General features: G+C 37.4%; 1 protein-coding gene across 1 annotated transcript; it reads right to left on the bottom strand.

The window, feature by feature from the left end:
- Positions 1-9,592: 9,592 nt before the first annotated feature.
- LOC140138365 (uncharacterized) lies at positions 9,593-18,301 on the bottom strand. Its single transcript, XM_072160273.1, has 3 exons — positions 18,151-18,301; positions 13,548-13,684; positions 9,593-11,060 (listed from the first exon to the last, which is right to left on the bottom strand). The coding sequence occupies exons 2-3, from the start codon at positions 13,658-13,660 to the stop codon at positions 9,884-9,886; spliced, it is 1,290 nt and encodes a 429-aa protein (XP_072016374.1). The 5' UTR covers positions 13,661-13,684; positions 18,151-18,301; the 3' UTR covers positions 9,593-9,883.
- Positions 18,302-19,598: the final 1,297 nt, after the last annotated feature.

Raw genomic sequence — 19,598 nt, 5'->3', positions numbered from 1 at the left:
CACTTTTAAGTACATATCATTAGATTTATAAATTTGACTTCGAGGACTGATAAATATCAAACAATTAAAAGATATCAAATTTTAATAATTTGTCATAAAATTTGTATTATATCGCGAATTTCAAAAAATTAAAATCATTTGATATCAGAAGGACATTCCTCGTATTCAGAATTCAATTCGATATGTCTGATGTGCTTTCATGTCCCACAAAAAATACTGTCGAAACGTTCATACCAGAGCCCTTAATATAGTCCAAACCAATCCAATTTGCCGTAGAAGTGACGTAATTAATGGGATTAACTACCCATAGCAATAGATGAATACAATGGGCAATACAGCGTGCAATCTGCTTGTAGTGCAGGGCGGTTTATTCAAAAATTGTATTCATCTATTTGCTATGGTAGTTAATCCGATTATTACGTCACTTCTACGGCGAATAACCATAGTGATAGAACATGTAGAAGGTACCATTTCCAGCTTCCGTACAGAGATCAGCAAGAAATTGATGTTCTTCAAGACGCTAAATGTGACCGTAGATAACCTTGGGTATGGGTTGAGCAGTGTCTCTCCGCTTTGCCGAAAGTTATGCGCTTCTCATGAAAAACACGTAATCGGCGAGAAAAATTGCCATGACCAAGGAGATTATGATAACAATCTTGACCGCGAATCACCGTCAAAGTAATCGTACATAAAGCAGCGAACTTACTGGATGATAAATATTTCAATATCAACTTTCTGGTTGAAATTCTCAAATAAAATCTTTCATATCATCTTATCATTAACAAACTTCCAATTAAGAAAATGAAAGTATAAACGGATATATTTGCAGATGCCGATAGCTTTCTTCAGTCATTAGCCATTTTGTTAACAATGTATATCCGATTAAAAGTGCGCAATATAAACTTAAGATGCGTGTATAATTATTGTTTTATATAGACAGATGGAACTAATTACACAGGGTATTTTTAACTGAACTCGGTCGTTTACAGATAAAAGGAAAGTTCCAATCTGAACACACCTCATCATTCCATTCCGGATAATACATATGCACACAACTTTGTAAACCTCCTTTATCATTAGGTTGGTTCGTTCCCCAGTGAAAGAAGTCTACATAAGACCCATCAGTCCAGTGATAGATATCATTTTGTTGTTTATCATTCAAACCAATCCAATAACCATAGTGATAGAAGGTACCATTTCCAGCTTCTGTACAGAGATCAACAAGAAATTGATGTTCTTCAAGATCATGTATCGACGCTAAATGTGACTGTAAATAACCATGGGTGTAGGTTGAACAGTATCTCTCCGCTTTGTCGAAAGTTACGTGCTTCTCCTGAAAGACTCGGTAACAAAAATCACCGAAAGATGACCAAGGAGATTGGCAACAATCGTGAGCGCGAATCACAGTCAAAGTAATCAGACATAAAACAGTGGACTTGCTGAACGATAAATAGTTCATGTTCAATTTCATCATTTTTAACCTGCAATTCTCAAATAAGTGACCAGTGAACGGGCATTAAGTACTGATTTAATATAATGAAGCACCAAGTGAGTTAACAGTTGCTATTAGTGATCGTGTTTATTGCGATATATTCCGGAACTCGCGTTTCCAGTCCAAAACTTTTGTGTAGTATATCGTCGTATTCATTATTACATGAAAACATTATACATTTATTGATACTTGGTGGTTATTCATATTACCAAAGGCAATGTAATATTGGAGCTATAATTAGTTTCCTTTCTGAATATTTTCATATACATAATTACAGTGGTAATGGACGTGGTTTCAGACTTTTGAATCCTTATTGGGCTATTCAGTTGAATCCAAACACCCCGATGGAAGACATGACCTCAATCTCCCACGCCACAGCATGGCTTGCGCCTGCTCCTACCAGGACCCAAGTGTGTTTCCACACGGAACGACCGTTTAAACAAACAAACACAGGGTGTATATTTCAAATTGAATCACCCATTCAGGTAACCCAATTTGAAATTCACACTCTCTATTTGGAAGATTAAGGTCATTCTTCCATAGGGGGTGTATGGCTTTTAATTTGAATAGCCCATTACGAGGCCTCAGAATAATAACTGCGAGGTAATGTCTATTTTAATGGTGTGTTTTAATTAGGTCACCATTTTAGCATGCATTATCGTGGATACGTTTCTGTAGCGGAACCAAACACTATGTTACACAATGTAAAAAAAAATTGACATTTATACAGCGCCTTTCACATGTATCAAAGCGCTCTATATTTATTCCACTGTCATTAGAATACGGTATGTCAGCTTCCATACAATGCCCAAGACATGCTCATACATTTGGGCGGCGCTCAATGGACAATATTCCTAACAGCTCCCTATTTCACCCCTTGCCCAAGTGCACAACATGATGGCACCGTCGCAGCGGTGCCATCATGTCGGGGCTCGAACTCGTGAGGTAGAGCCTGTACCGCTGCGCCACCGTTCCCCCATATTGACCTTTTTCCATCTATCCCACAATGCACTATTCTAGGGGGTATGACGTAGTTCATCAACCTCATAGATCGTGTGCATCCGATGGTTTTGCAATTATTTTGTCTTAATATGGGCATACTGATTCCATATATGCGGATTATCGTAAAGGCCATCGATGTTACTAATTATGCAATTATTGAATACACGAGTGATGCAGTTACGGAGTGATGCAGAACATCTATGTAAGAGATTATTGTTTACATTTTATTTTCATCTCCGAAAAGAGTGAAACGGACGCCAACAAAATATCACTGCGTGTCCCGTCATTAGTTTTTTTTTCCCCTCTAGGTCTATAAAATGTATACAAAGTTTTTTTGGCGACGACACCATGTCAATAAGACATAGAAATGTTGTTTTTGCCCCCGAAAGGTATTAGTGATCGTGCGCCATTACAGATTATCGGTGATTCCTTTTTTGTGATGAAGGCACCAGCCGAAATGTCCGTATTCCAGAATGTAATGAACATGAACCCTGTACTCCCCCGGGGAGATGATGTATTTTGCGACACTCATACCCCCCTGGAATAGTGCATGATGGGAAAGAGGGAAAAAGGTCTATAGCACCAATATGACCCTCGCGCCAATTGATCCGTGTTCAACGTATAAGTGACGTATATTTTATTGCTTAAGCATTGGAGAAATAGGTAACCCTGAAAATAGGGTACCAAATTTATGAATTTTCTTATAACTATAAAACTATTAGGAGTACGACCCCTAGATTTTTTTATTGTATTCCATATTTCCATGACACCCTTTCACCAACCATATTAACCTTTGACTCACCATGACACCTCATGACCCACCATGACACTCCTTGATGATCCATAATACCCCTTGACCCGCCATGATACCCCTAGACCCACCATGACCCACTATGACACCTCTTGACCTACCCCGACGCCCTTGATTCCACCAAGACACCCATCCTGACATCCCATGACCCACAATGACATATCGACACCCTTAACCCATCCGTATTTCCCTTAACGCACTCCCCTTACCCCAACATGGCACCCTTATAATGAAAGACAAAGATAAAGATAATTTATCGCGTCTGACGTCATCTGTCAATCAAACTCGAGCACGGTTTGTCTACAAGTGTCGTGATGATGACTTGCTGAACGCGGATTTATAACCGGGCGCCTTAATTATTGTTAATTTTGCACATTTCGACATGCAAACCATCTCAAAAGTTAAGTCTTTATAGTAGGAAACTTTCTTAACCGGAGGCACCATGTCCACAATAGCTCACAATGCCTAGAAGCTGCTTTTTGCCTTGTAAAAGTACGTAATTTTTCCGCCATTTGCTGCTATTCCTTTTCTCCGATCAGCACCAGATAGATCGGTCTTCCTTGTAAACCAATCAAGGATCGTAATTGACAGTGACATCAGACGCGATAAATTCTTTTTATCTCTGTCTTTAATTATAGCCGACCATGACACACTTTGACTCCCTTATCACTAGAACCAAGGATCCAAAATCAAAATGACAAACAATTCTCTTTTTAAGGGAATTTGATCAATAAGTTAATAATTTTTATTTTCAAATTGACGTGTAATTGACGTATATTTTATTGCATAAGCATAGGAGAAGTGGGTAACCCTGAAAATAGGGACCAAAATTATTGTGATTTTTCTTATAACTATAAAACTATTAGGTGTACGACCCCAGTTTTTGGGGTTTTTTTATTGTATTCCTTTTTTTTTTCTCATTCATTTTACACTATTCTGTGGGTCATACTAGACACCACTGACCCACCATAAAATCCTTTGACATACCATAACACCCTTGATCAACCATATTAGGCTCTGATCACCAAAGTCTAGATTGACCCACTATGACACTCCTAATCAACCATGACACCCCTTGACCCAACATGACACTCTTGACCCACCATGACACCCACTTACTCTCAATGGCACCTCTTGACCAACCATGACACTCATGACCTACCCCGACACCCGTCACCTCCTGCGCCCACTTATCGTGAAACTTGAGAACCAAAGATCCAAATAACAAGAGCGCTTATCATGACAATAGGTGCATTTGGATTTTAACTTGAAGAATTTTTGTTCCAGTTGGTATGCAATATGTGTGATTCTGAAATGATTTTGAATTTTCGTCAGTACAATATTTGTGTGATTCTATAATAAGATTTGATTCATAAATAAAATAAAAATGATACGGGTTGTTAAGGGAGGTGTAATGAGCGTGAAGCTGGTTTGGATTCCAGAGGGAGTGTGCCTGTAACAGACACAGCCACCAGAAAAGGACCAGCTCAGATCGCGCGCCAAATAAGTTTGCAGTCCAGAAATTTCATTTTTTTTCTCAGCCTTGAAAAAAATAGGCAGAGCTGGGAATCGAACCCGGGACCTGCGTGTTGTAAAACCTATTGCGTTACCACTGAGCCAACTGATAATTAGCTATGAGAATTTTGATAGTAATCCTTGATATTGCTGAATAGAATAAATCAATACTATATAGGCCTATTTATCTAATGTACGATGCTATTCAAAATTAATAGACGTTCCATAGGGGCCTGTAAACTAGGAATATAATGTGAAATGACTATCAATCGATCAATCAATCAAGTTTTCAAGTTATCAACAATCAATCAATCATAAACCGATGTATCATGGAATATTACTAATTACTAACCAATATACCAAATAAATAAATAAATAAATAAATAAATAATGCGGTTAATATTAATAGTTGCAAAATTCCAAACATTCTATTATAATTTTCTGCTATACACGCAAAGGACCTGTGCCTTTAATATGTCCGCGCCTAATCAATAATGAGTCTTTCACCATGCTCACACACCATGTTAAACTACTGTATCTCTGTAGTATTATCTACTGACCAGGTCCTAACCACTCAATGAAATGGATGCTATAGCGTACCCAATCAAGTGAACATATCAAGGTCATATCAGGGCGTTATACAAAGAATGGTCAAAGGTCAACGTTTCCAAAGAAGTATAGTAATAGATGTTGACGCAAGCTTTCGTGCGGGAAACATAAACACATAGTCGCCAGTCGTGTGGTTTTTATGAGATTTGATACGGCGCTGAAGTCTAAAGCTATTCCAAAATCAGTTCCAGACCTGGTTTCCAGACGACAATGTGTGTGTTGTTACAAGGAATTCAAAGTAATTTTATCATCAAGTGACCCACATAGAGGAATACGACATCTATCGTGAGCCAATCTGCATTCTGTTGCCTGCAAAAGCCGACGATCAGGTAAAAATTCTAAAAGCAGCGTGACTAGATATTTGCGTTAATTTCATGATACGTGTAAAACGCATTGAAAACGCCAAATTGCAGTCATAAAATATATAATATTAGTAAACCACCCAAGCGAATGTTAACGTAGGTATGTGGAAAAGAACTGCAATAACAATAACAATCTATGTGCCCAAAGAGTTGTCTTTGGCATGTCGCTTTTTGAAATATCCCAAAAATATCAAATTTGGGAAAAACGCCCCACAATTGAAAACAAACACGAACCTTCAAAAATAAATATATATTAGCACTTGGTGGCCCAGTCACTACCTGCCGCTGTGATTTGGGGTAACTCGTTGCTTCCCCTCTCCAGATACCTGTACTTCAAGTTCGCCCATACCCCATGCCTCAACATATAACATCATTTTTTATGCAAAGTATGTTGCAACTTTTAAACCTCTTCTAGAACTTTGCATACGATTTTCATGTAAGCCCGTTATATTCTGAATCAAATATTATCCAGCTATCTGTCTTCAGCGCTGAATGTCTAAGTACAATTTCGTCGTGTGGAATTGTTTCGTAGTTTTCGTCAAGTACTGTATCTACGGGAGGAACTGCGTCTTATTTCACAATGTTGGTGCATTGAAAACTGCTTTTATATTATGAAGAAATTAATTCTTCTGTTATTTATATTGACATCCGTCTTCAGTTATCGTCTAATTACAAAATCAAATCTTGTTTACGTCATGTTTAAAATTGTATGGAAAACATGATCTGAATCACACCAACAAATTGAGTGTGAAGTTCAACGTCAAGATCAGCGTCAAGTACAGTGCAGCGAATGGGTTCAAGAGTTGATGGCGGTGGATTTAGCGATTCAAGATTATGAACTCTAGGGTTAATTTTAAGGTGTAGTTTAAGGTGCAGAGTAAGATCTTCGCACTTTCTGAAACACATGGAACATGACATTGTAAATGCTCAGTTTGGGGATTGTGCAAGGTCTTGGTCGATGTCTTTCAGAATTGTGTTAGTTTGTCATCCTCCCCCACCCGGCATTAGGGCCTATTAATTATTAGTGGTTAGCCTCCCTAAATACAGTCGCGTATCGTGTTGTCAATTATCGTTACTTGTGTCCATGGATATGACCCCATGTATAAGTAGTCTTCATAGAATTCACACAGTCTATGCCATGTCATTTACGGATACAAAGAGGATAATAATGTTGAGGGCGCCCACAAAATCTTACACCGTCTTACACAATGTTCCAAGGCAAAGTTCAGTTTAATATTTACTCATCGTACAAATACAGACGTTTTATTATGTGATGATGTTGTCTGGATGGGTGGACAGTTGTCACACTGTGGAAAAACAACAACCGGGAATCCGCATTCATTTACAAATAGCATTAAATTAGTATCACATAGTGGCCTCCGTGCAGTGGAAAACCTTAATTCTTTCATCAAAAAGAAATGAATATGACAAAAAAAACCGGATCCACCTGTACGCCTATAAAATGGGCAGTCAAATATGAATGAATTTTAAGAAACATACGGGATATGATGAACCAATGACCTGACGCCATGATAGTAGGATCTATTAGTCGTTTTATATACAATGTACCGTGTTGTCATAATACCAATATTTGACATAATATATAACGAGTAATATTTAGTATTGCAAATATGCAGTTCATATGCACAAACGAACACCGATCTTTATGATATTCAGGTTGTTGTACATCTCATATAACATGTCATATAGGAGGTCATATGTGTTGACCTTCTCCTATTGTGTTTGTTCATCTGTGTATGGAGAGGATTAGCGCCATTAAAACTCCATCAGTATTTGGGCGTAGTTCAGTGAACTCACCAGATTGCTATTCCAAGTACTTTGATAAATACAGATAATATGTATTAATGGGTCGAGGCGATTGCATTGAAAAACTAATAAATTATTCATAACAGTTACGTAATCAATCGATAGTGTGGACACTTTTCATTTACAAACCACCAAAATTCGTAATCTTTTAGCGTTGGAAAAGAAACCACGTGAATAGAGTGTCATAGCCCTGATAGGAATCATCGTATTTGGCGACCAGCTATACGCTGGCGAAGTTACGTAATAATCGGATTAACTACCATAGCAATAGGTGAAAACAATTTTTGAATATACCGCGCTGCACTGATACTTTCACGCGGTACCTCTGCATTGAACCATATCATGTTGATCACTTGCACCTGTAAGATTAGTATCTTTGAAAAGACCAGTATTGTGTTCAATCTATGATTGCAGATATACACAGGTGATTAGTTCAATCTGCTTGTAGTGCAGCGCGATATGTTCAAAATTGTTTTCACCTATTGCTATGGTAGTTAATCGGATTTATTACGTAACTTCGCCAGCGTATTGATGGAGACAGACCTCAAGCGTCCACAAATTACGTAGGACAGCGACGCCATACACATTATATGCACACTCATATAGAAATGACTTGTTCACCTTGTTAGCGCAATTCAAAAGGAGTAAGTTTGGACAACTCAAAAATACTAGTGTAAAAGTTGCCAAAACAAAATTCATTTTAGTTATCCGAACTTAAAAAATGCTGAAAAACCTCAAAAAGTTCTGTCAACTAATCAACTTTGTTGGCATTACTTAAAAATTGATGTAAGTCGTTGCGTCAACTTTTTAAGTAATGCCAACTTCTGAATTCAAGTTCAGGGAACTTAGAAAAATAAACAAGGTTCAAAGAACCAATTAGTTGAGTTATTGTAACTCAACATGTAAGCAGGCGGCGGATGACATGATCGCGCCGGCAACTCGTGAAACCGCCCGGCCGTATGGCATTTTCCATATACTCGGTTAGTTTTGTGGGGTTCATTATCGAACCCCAACGGTTTTAGCTTGTATTTATATTATTTATCAACATAGGCCTATTTGTTTGTGATATTTCAAGCGTTTTAAAATTTCAAAATAATCCCATTCAATTACACGGTTGACGATGAAAATTTACTGAATTTAGGGACTGCACGTCATACACCACCTGCATGTAAGTTGATGTAACTCGTTCATATTAAGTTACTGGTACTTATTGTTTTGAGTTATTCCAATTTGGTACTTTGTTACTTAATTCACGTAATTGGATCATTTTCTGCACAATTAGCAGTATTCAAATATTTATTTTTGTAATCAGTGCAAAATTTTGTATACTATAGCATACCTCTCAGAAAGCGTTTAAATGTCGGGTTATATAAAGGGTACATTAAGGGGTGGGGTATGAACGTTTGGACAGTATTTATTGTGGGATATTAGAGCACATCAGACATATTGAATTGCATTCTGAATACGAAGAATATCCTTCTGATATCAAATAATTTTGATTTTTTGAAATTCGCAATATATAATACACATTTTATGGCAAATCATTAAAAATTGATATTTTTGATATTTAGCAGTACTCGAAGTAAACTTTATAAATACTTAAAGTATATGTAGGTGGGATAAAAAGCCGACGATCAATTGAAAATTTTGACCTTTCGTATTGAAGATATGGATTTTTTTCCCAAAAACACAAAAAAATTAGGTCTTTTTTTTATAAAAATCCATATATTCAATATAAAAGGTCAAAATTTTCAATTGATCGTCGGCTTTTCCTCCCAGCTACATACACTTTAAGAATATATCATTAGATTTATAAAAGTTACTTCAAGGACTGTTATATATCAAAAATGTGAAAATATCAAATTTTAATAATTTGTCATAAAATTTGTATTATATCGTGAATTTCAAAAATGAAAATTATTTGATATCAGAAAGACATTCTTCGTATTCAGAATGCAATTCGATATGTCTGATGTACTCTCATGTCCCACAAAATATACGCTCATTCCAGATCCCTTAATGGTATAAAACGTTTTCATAACATTAAAAAACATTTGTTGGTAATTTACCGCACAGCAAACACAAATGTTTTACAGAAAACATTTAAATGTTGGGTTATATAAAGTTATATTTTGTTATCCGTCTATTTCTGTTTGTGTATTCAACGAGTCTTTCCCCGTGAAACTTTGAGATTCATCGGGCATCTATTATGGTGTGAATTCTATCTTTCACCAGAATAACTGATTGATGAATCTCGTGTGAGTTTCAATCCATAAGAAAACATTCCGAGTTTTCAACTTCTATCTGAACATCCCTAGTCATCTTTGGTATCTTCTCCTTTGCGTGTAGTGCTACTAACCTGTACCCAATCAGTTTAACGTAGGTTATTTTAGGAAGAGAGAGTATTACATCATACACGGCTAAAAGCCATTCTGGTGATGACTGTTCCGGATACTTTTCCAACAGATAAAGCTCTCCGATGGAAGGGTGACCACCCAACACCCTGATACCAGACGGTGTATAGTCTCCATTTGTAAGCTTTAGAGTTGTAATCTTCTTCAGGTGTTTGGTAATGAGGCTAATGTTCTCATCTCTAATCGTATTACCGTGGAGTTCCAATATTTGTAGTTGTGTCAACGCCAAGGTCATCAGAGCAAAGGTTTCATATGAGAGTGCTTGTATTCCAATCAAAGATAGACGCCTCAACTCCCGCCATTGGTTAGAGATACCACGCAAAAACTTGTCCAGGTTTACCTGTGATGATTCTTGGGTGTCGTCCGGATCATCAGTTGAAAATATGAAGGATTTCATTTTGGTCAAATTGTGGAGTGGCATCAACGCTGTATTCAGTTGATTATCGGGTCCTCCAGCGACCTGCGTGTTGAGAAAGCTAAGGTCAGTCACTTTTGAATCAGATAGTGCCACGCAACCCTCTGGGGTCAATATCACTCCATCAAGTTTCAGGCGCCAAAGATTGGTACAATTTGCAAAGCGAATCATCAGGTTTTCCCAATGCTTTTCATTCCAAGTCACAAACGAAAATTCACATATCTTGACGGTTTTAGGCAACGGAATCTTTTCAGGAAAAGGTAACGGTGTATCTAAATTCAAAGATGTGAATAAATTATCTGACAAATCTGCCGTGTCTGGTGGATCAGTCGCAGATAGGAAGGAAATAGTTTCCAGATTGCCACAATGTTCCTTAAGATGCGATAGGATATCATTGCTTACAACCTTAAGGTAAATAGATTTCAATGAGCCACTGGTGTACTTCTTCAGGAAATCCAGGACAGATTCTTGGTCATTGGGAAACATCCAAGTCTTACTGTACCTGCTGGCTATTAATTTCTTCCCTGGTATTGTCATCTGTTGTTGTTGCCAGAAATCAACATGTGTCCAGACTTGAGGGTTAGACAGTATACTATGACATCTCTTAGAAACTCTGTGAAATAAAAGACAATACAAAGGAAAATATAACATTCCAATAAGAAATTATGTTCCACAAAATTGACAAGTCATCCTTCTAAATATGAAGGTTGGTCAAGTATTAACCTTATTTTGTGACTTTCTTTCGTTGCCTCCATAATGGGACTTTCTCTTAATCAGTGGACTTTGGGTATATCTATAAATGCGCATATATAAATGCGCACGTGACATCTACAAGTCGCCATACCGTGTTCAACGATGTAAGGTACCCGGATGTGCACAAATTCCACACGCAAAAGTATAGGCGAAAATGACAGGTTACAAGGAAAATTGGCTTTGCAAAATAGTGGCATTGATTGCAAAGGGCAAAATAATTTGACCCGAAACATAAACTCTTAATTTGGATTTTCCATTATGGAAAAAAAATTATGACGGAAAAGCTAGATATAGCTGATTTAAAAAGTTATATTTCATTATTTCCGTGCTAAATGGGCGTGGCAATTGGCCATATTGATGACGAAATGTGATTTTTACTGGCATTAAGGTCAGAACTGGGTAGCTGCCGATGATGTTATTTGATAATGTTTGCACGTAGGGAACGTAGGGGGCTGTCATTTTCTTCGGAAGGAAGGGGTCATGGATTTATTTATTTGGGAGTCAAGATAAGTATCCCCCCCCCGTAGTGCCGCCAATGAACATAACTCTGACCCTAATTTTAACTCTAATTATAACGTAAATTGAGGAAACTATAACTTTAGCCCTTTTCGGCATAATGACCCTCTCAAACTAATAGGCTAGATGTCCCCGCCCGACCTCCTCAACTCTAACTTACTCATTCGCTCGCAAATGGACAAAAAACAAATTCAAAATGTGTTTTTAAGCACCTTTTTGTTTCCCCCATGCTAAATCGGTAATCTGTACACCCTTTGTCACCCTTTGACGTACAATTTAGAGTATAAACACGTAGATGACTGTACATGATCTAATCATCCCGGCTGGAAGATGTTGAGGAAGACTCGTATACTATACATCACGCTCATACGTTATATGACAATTTGACGTACAATCACGTATGTGATGCATGGTTTGAGGTTTATTCAGCTAGTAAGTTAGATCCGTCATACACATTATTGTCATGGTATTATATTGTAATAGTATACGTCAATTTTGTTCAGTTTGATTCAACCGGCTTATAAAGTTTTACTTTACACGGAAGGGGAAAGTTAGCAAAAAAACAATTAATTTATGAGTGTAAAAGGGGGAGGGGTGGTTTTGGGGGAAGGGGGGGAGGGGACAAATAATATTTATAAAATTGTAAGTAAGGCGAGAAAGAGAGAAACCCTGTCCAACGGGCGAACGGACCTTTCAAGTAGGGTCGGTCGGTCGGTTGGTGTTTTTTAAAAAAATTTTTAAATAACCCAAAAAATCACAAAAATCTGTAAATAAATTTCAATTTCATTCATTTGTACAGGAAAAATTTGTTTCCCAATTTGTTCAAAATAGAACAGGGTTTTTGTTTTTCGTCGCATGCATAAATAAATAAATAAATAAATAAATAAATAAATAAATAAATAAATAAATAAATAAATAAATAAATACATAAATAAATAAATAAATAACAAGGTCACAACTGTAGCCACTCCTTCAATGATCGCCATTTCAGTGATTGACGGTGATGTAATGCAAATATGGCGCTGGCCATCTGGTCACGTGCGCATTTATAAAAGCGCATTTATATATACAACCGAAGTCTACTGTTAATTTTGCTCTACGTGTTTTTGTATTTGAGATTTGTTTTGACCCACAAAAGAGTACTATAGTAACCGTATTTCACTGGATCAACCCCTTGAGAAACAACGCGAGTTATTTAACATCAAATAAGAGGAACGTGGTTTTTTTTTCAGGGATGTTTTGGGTATATGTACCACGGCACACCCTAGTTTACACCAGGGGCGTAGCCAGCTTTCTTGGTGGTGGTGGTGGGTGGGTGGGTGGGGGGGGGGGTAAACATTTTTGGAGCACTGACCAAAAAAATACGCGGTTGCATTATTTTGGCCCGGTATTATCATGATTATATTTATGGGTGGGATATAAAATAGGCCTACATATACCGGTTTTTTTAGAGAAACTGTACATGTTAAGTCTTCGAGCTTCCAAAAAGGCTTTATTTAGATAATGTGCACGCGTAGCGCGCAACAATTTTGTATTTTACAAAATATTTGCCCATGATCAGGGTAAAAAGGGCTTTTTGTGAAAATGTGCGCGAAGGGCGCAAAAATTTGGCATTTTACACTATTTGGGCCCATGATTGGGGTGAATTTTGGTGGAAAATTTGCTCCTTGCCCCCCTTTTCTTTTCCTTTGCCTTCTCGATTTTCTCTTTCATTTTTTGTCAGAAGGCACTTCTCTTTGTTTTTTTGTCAAGGGGTACTCTACCCCTGTCCCCACGCTACTGGTTTACACCCTGCCACACACCCCCTCTTAGCCTACTACTAGCTACCTACCTCATGACCATAAGACGTTCATATAGAGTGAGGAATGAGAAGATGATAATGATAGCATCATCAGTGAGGAAGTCAATATGGCATTCAGCCGATGACGTCATCACTTGACCCATTTTCCAAACGCCGTCTATTCCAATCTGATGGAAAATATTTGAAGATAATACAAATGAATTTACAAAACTCCTCCTTGCATCCGGTGATAGAATAGTGGAACGTATATTTTGGCATGACTTATATTGTTTATTCTTTGGTGCATGTTGGGGCGGGGCACAGTGTCATCGCCCCGATATCTTCATGGCAGAAATCGCCATGGTAGGTTGAATCCACCGCCACGCATGGCCATTTTGTATCGACCTGTTTAATAGTTTTGAGTCGCATATTAGGCCGAAGGACATCTGACTAAGGCTACTGACAATAGCCCCAATTAGCTCGGTTACTGACCTCGCTGTGTGTGAGTCGTGCATAGTACGCCATAGGTCATATGGTTTTAGACATACCTTCACGATTGGCCTATACACTGCGCTATATAATTCTGTACATATAAATTGAATTATTGTCAGTTTTTGACTCAAGACGCACGCTACTTTCTCAAGACGCAAGCTAACGACTATCATATCTGTTCAAAATATATATTCAAGTGCAAGGAACCACATCTGGTTTCTTTATACGAAATCATTTACTGGAGATATTCATCATTTTCTACCCCGGTATTGAAGATTTTCTTCTCATATCAAACTCGTGCATAGCAAATTCACGTGTATCGATCCCGGGTATTTATTTTAGTATCTCTGCTGACAAAATAATTATTAGCCAGGCGATGTCGGTGTGTGGGGCTACAAAACAAATTGTTAGTTTGCCACCATATTTTTTGTTAGTAAAAACGCGAAATTTTGGGTTAAGACCAAATGGTGGAATTATTTTTGCTTAGTTGTTTCATTACATTTGTTAAAAGCTACCCGTTCAGTTTTAATTTCAGTTCCACCCAGGCAAGTTGTTCAGAACTTGCTTTGAATAAACTTATCATAAAATAGGAGTCTGATCATCATTCTCAAACTTGAGAGAAATCGGATACTCTGTTAATATCGAGAAAGAGCAATGAAATGCTTAATTTTTATTTTGTTTAATCTTACCACTAGTTCAATAAAATTAATAAGGAAAATTGCTAATAAGTGGTAATGACTTAATTTTCTCCAAAAACTATTTCATGAATAAACCTTCATAGCAAGTTTATAAGTTTGGTCTGAAACTTTAGTCAAATGATTCCAAATGACCTCTAGTAATATACTTTTAATTTGATTAAGATGGCAGCTAGAGTCATTAGAATCATTCTGATTCAGTTTGTTTAAAGGAAGAATGCTGCCAAATTAAAGAACTATAAACATGTATGCACAATATTTGTAAAGAAATGAATATTCATGAATATTCAGTCATGTTATCTAATTAATTCCATTAGTTATTCATATAAACAGTAAAATGCATAGAAAAAATCTTCGTATTATGAAAACTGTATGTTTAAACAATAGGAATTATTGTACTTTGCCCCACTCCATTAATCTATTTAAATCGTACTAATTTCCTTATTTCAAGAAAAAGCCTATCGAGCTGGAAAACATATGAGCTGGAAAGAATATAAACTAGAGCTACTGTGGCTCACAAGCCACGAATGTCAGACGGTGGCTGCTAATTGACCTCATTTGACCTTTGACCTCAGGGAAAATTCGGGTTGACTACTCATGCTCTCTCAAATCAAGGATAATTTGCATCACATTTAAGCCCAATCGGGCCTATTTTAACATTTGACCTCATTTGACCTTTCCTGACTTGTGACCTCGAATGACCTTACGGTGATATATTCCCCAAGTGTCAGGGATCATTTTCCGCAAGTTACAGCCTCGTTGGAGCAACTTTCAATTTGCCCTGACCTTTGACCTTGGATGACCTTTGCGGTTTCATACCCCCGAAGTGTCAGGGATCATTTTCCCAGAGTTTCAGCTCAATCGGAGCAACTTAAAATTTAACCTGACCTTTGACCTCCGATACCTTTGTGGTTTCATACTCCCCAAGTGTCAGGGATCATTTTCCCTAAGTTACAGCCCGATCGGAGCAACTTTAAATTTTACCTGACCTTTGACCTCGGATGACCTTTGCAGTTTCATACTCCTAAAATGTCAGGTAAAATTTAAAGTTGCTCCAACGAGGCTGTAACTTGCGGAAAATGATCCCTGACACTTGGGGAATATATAACCGTAAAGGTCATTCGAGGTCACAAGTCAGGAAAGGTCAAATGAGGTCAAATGTTAAAATAGGTCCCATTGCCGCGAGTTGCAGCTCAATCTGAAAAACTTTAAATTTGACCTGACCGTTCACCTCAAATTGCCTTTGCAGTTTTTTACTTCTACTCCTGAAGTGACAGGGATTGTTTTCCCTGAGTTGCAGGCCGATCGGAGCAACTTTAAATTTGACCTGACCTTTGACCTCAGATGACCTTTGCGGTTTTATACTCCTCAAGTGTCGGGGATCATTTTCCCAAGTTACAGCCCAATCAAAGCAACTTTAAATTTGACCTGACCTTTGACCTCGGATGACCTTGCGGTTTCATACTTCCCAAGTGTCAGGGATCATTTCCCCAAGTTACAGCCCAAACAGAGCAACTTCAAATTTGACCTGACCTTTGACCTCACATGGCCTTTGCGGTTTCATACTCCCCAAGTGTCAGGGATCATTTTCCCCGAGTAACAGCCCAAGTTTTAGCCCAATTGGACATATTTCAAAATTTTGCCCCCCCCCAAGTATTCATCATTATTGTACCATATAGCATTTACCATTATAGCCTTAGTGTGTATGTATTGATTTTCATAAATTCATCATGAGAAGGAAAATATTTTTTTTGCTATAAAAATATTTTCTTGTATGTAATGTGTATTACATGTTTGACATGTTTTAAAGTGCAATATACACTCCTCAAAAGAATAAAGGATATCAGTTGAATATAATCAGCATTTTTTTAAACATTTGATATAATATTATTGATAATTGTGCTTGATCATTCATTACATACCTTGTTCCCTAAGTTGTAAACAAAATTCACTCATTAAAAATATCCGCTATCACCCACATCCTAAGGGGAGGGGGGGCTAAAATTTCGATTTTGAAGCCATTTTTCAAACGTCACCACGGTCAAGGTCAAGTCACATGTTGAGATGGGTTTGTGTATGTGATGTGTGTTTGAGTCTATACGTCACATTTGTGGGTACTATGTACGATGCCCTCAATGTATCCACGGGGGTGGGGAAAGTCATTAATGTAACCGCACAAAAGATGATCTCCCGGCCCCTTTCTCACATAGCTGAGGGTAGGGGTCATAATTGAGCTCCCTAAATAGTGCAACGTAATGCATGAATGAATACTCTATATGTTCTGTCGTTCTGTACCATTTAAGGATCACGATTAAGACCCCTACCCTCAGAGAAACGAGGAGGGGGCCGGGTGGTCATCTTTTGTACGGTTACATTAATGACTTCCGCCACCCCCAGGGATACATTGAGGGCATCTTATACCCACTAATGTGACGTATATAGGCCTACCCACACACACGTCACATACAAAAACCCACCCCATATATGTGACTTGACCTTGACCGTGGTGACGTTTGAAAAATGGCTTCAAAATCGAAATTTTGGCCTCAATTTTTCTCCCTCCCCTCTCACGATCTGGGTGATGGCGGATATTTGTAACGAGTGAATTTTGTCTGCAGCTTAGTTATAACAAGTGATGTAATGAAAGATCAAGCACAATTATCAATCATAATATTATCATCATATCCAATGTTTTCAAAAATGCTGATTCTATTCAACTGATCCTTTAATTCTTTTGAGGAGTGTATATTCAGATGCTAGGCGGGGAGGGTGGGTGCTGTGAGATGTATCTATGCATGTTTTCATGTGAGTTAGTCATTGTTAGTTGCGAGTATTTTGTTTTGTATTACTGCATCATGTATGTTTGTGTGTGTAATATGTAGGCCTATGTAGCTCGTTTGCTTGTAGGTACGTTACAAGCGCTTGAATTATGTATATAGTGAGTCAGAGTGAGTGAGGATTTCTAATTTGGGTGGTTTTATTTGGGGGGGGTGATTAATTTTAAATGGGTTTGGTATGTTGTGGCAATTAGAGTGCTTGAATCTTGTGCAATGTATTTTATTTATTGTATTAATAAGTGTTTTCTATTCCTGTTGTGATTTGTTTAGGCCTATACATATATTGATTTTGTATGTTTTTATAGGCCTACCATGTAAAAAACAAATTCCGCAATTTGGCCTTTGGGCCACGAGGTTATTTTTAAATAAAATTGAATTGAATTGAATCCCCGTTATCAAAACCCTGGTCAACACGATCACGAAACACGAAGCGCGGAAGTATGATCTACACTGCGTGATGATAGGCCTAGTATTAATCAGGAATAGCTCTATACTATAAAATAATTGATGGTGCATGCATGCCACTGTTTGCACTGTTTTCTACTATTTCATTATATCTGGCTAACGATATATAGGCCTATCGCGGTATTAGACATGATAACCACGCACAATTTGCAATAATGAACTTACCCTGTAAGATCGAGAAGTGAGTAAAATTTGTTCATTTAGTCCATGTTCAGTGTAGGCCTACAATGCATACCCCGCGTTTGAAATCCGGGTTGAAATCATTGGAAAGGACTCAGTAACCGTGACCATGAGCTATAGGTCTACATCCGATTCATTTTCCTTGATCAGTGACATCACTAATAGCTACATTACACAACCCTCTCTTGTACAGAAACACCACTGTAAGGGACGCACCATTAGATATTATCGGGGGGGCTAGGGAGTTTGGGTCAGGCAGAATTTTTTTTTTTCGCTGGCTTTGGAGGCAAAATTTTTTTTTCGCCGCCTTTGGCGGCGAAGTTGTATTTTTTCAATTTTAATGTATACCTTTATACTACGGAAGCATATTAGTGCCAAAAAAAAAAAAAAAAAAATAGAAATATTATTGCGAATATTCGCAATAATTATTGCGAATATTCGCAATGTTATTGCGAATATTCGCAATGTTATTATGAATATTCGCAATAATTATTGCGAATATTCGCAATAATTATTGCGAATATTCGCAATAATTATTGAGTATAAAACTATCGACAGTAGATAGCTGGTGCAAAGTGTGAACATAAGACTATCTAGAGTAGATAGTGTGTGAGTAAAAACCTTTCTAAAGTAGATAGCAAAGTGTGAATAAAACTATCAGTAGATATCAGGTTATGAGTATGACAGTAGGCCTATATATAGCAGATATTATTGCGAATATTCGCAATAATTATTCAGTAATTATTGCGAATATTCGCAATATTATTGCGAATATTCGCAATAATTATTGCGAATATTCGCAATGTTATTGCGAATATTCGCAATAATTATTGCGAATATTCGCAATGTTATTGCGAATATTCGCAATATTATTGCGAATATTCGCAATGTTATTGCGAATATTCGCAATAATTATTGAGTATAAAACTATCGACAGTAGATAGCTGGTGCAAAATGTGAACATAAAACTATCTACAGTAGATAGTGTGTGAGTAAAAACCTTTCTAAAGTAGATAGCAAAGTATGAATAAAACTATCAACAGTAGATATCAGGTTATGAGTATGACAGTAGGCCTATATATAGCAGATACCAGTGTGTGGGAATAAAAGTATCTTCAGTAGATAGGAGAGTGTGATATAAAACTATCTACAGTAGATAGCAAAGTGTGAGTATAAAAGTATATTCAGATAGTAGGGTATGAGTGTAAAACGAGCTAAAGTAGATGGCAGGGTGTGCGTATAAAAGAATCTTAAGTAGATGATAAGGTGTCAGTGTATATATATCCACAGTAGACAGCAAAGCGTAAGTATAAAAATATGTAGAGTAGATAGCAGGGTGTGAGTACAAAACGTTCCAAAGTAGATTTCAAAGGGTGAATAAAAACTCCCAAGTAAAAATCGGGGTGTGAGTATTTATAGTAGATATTAGAGTT

This window comes from Amphiura filiformis, chromosome 17 (assembly GCF_039555335.1).
Source record: "Amphiura filiformis chromosome 17, Afil_fr2py, whole genome shotgun sequence".
NCBI classification, from domain to species: domain Eukaryota; kingdom Metazoa; phylum Echinodermata; class Ophiuroidea; order Amphilepidida; family Amphiuridae; genus Amphiura; species Amphiura filiformis.
The sequence above is the reverse complement of the archived record's forward strand: the minus strand, read 5'-3'. Positions and strand labels throughout refer to the sequence as shown.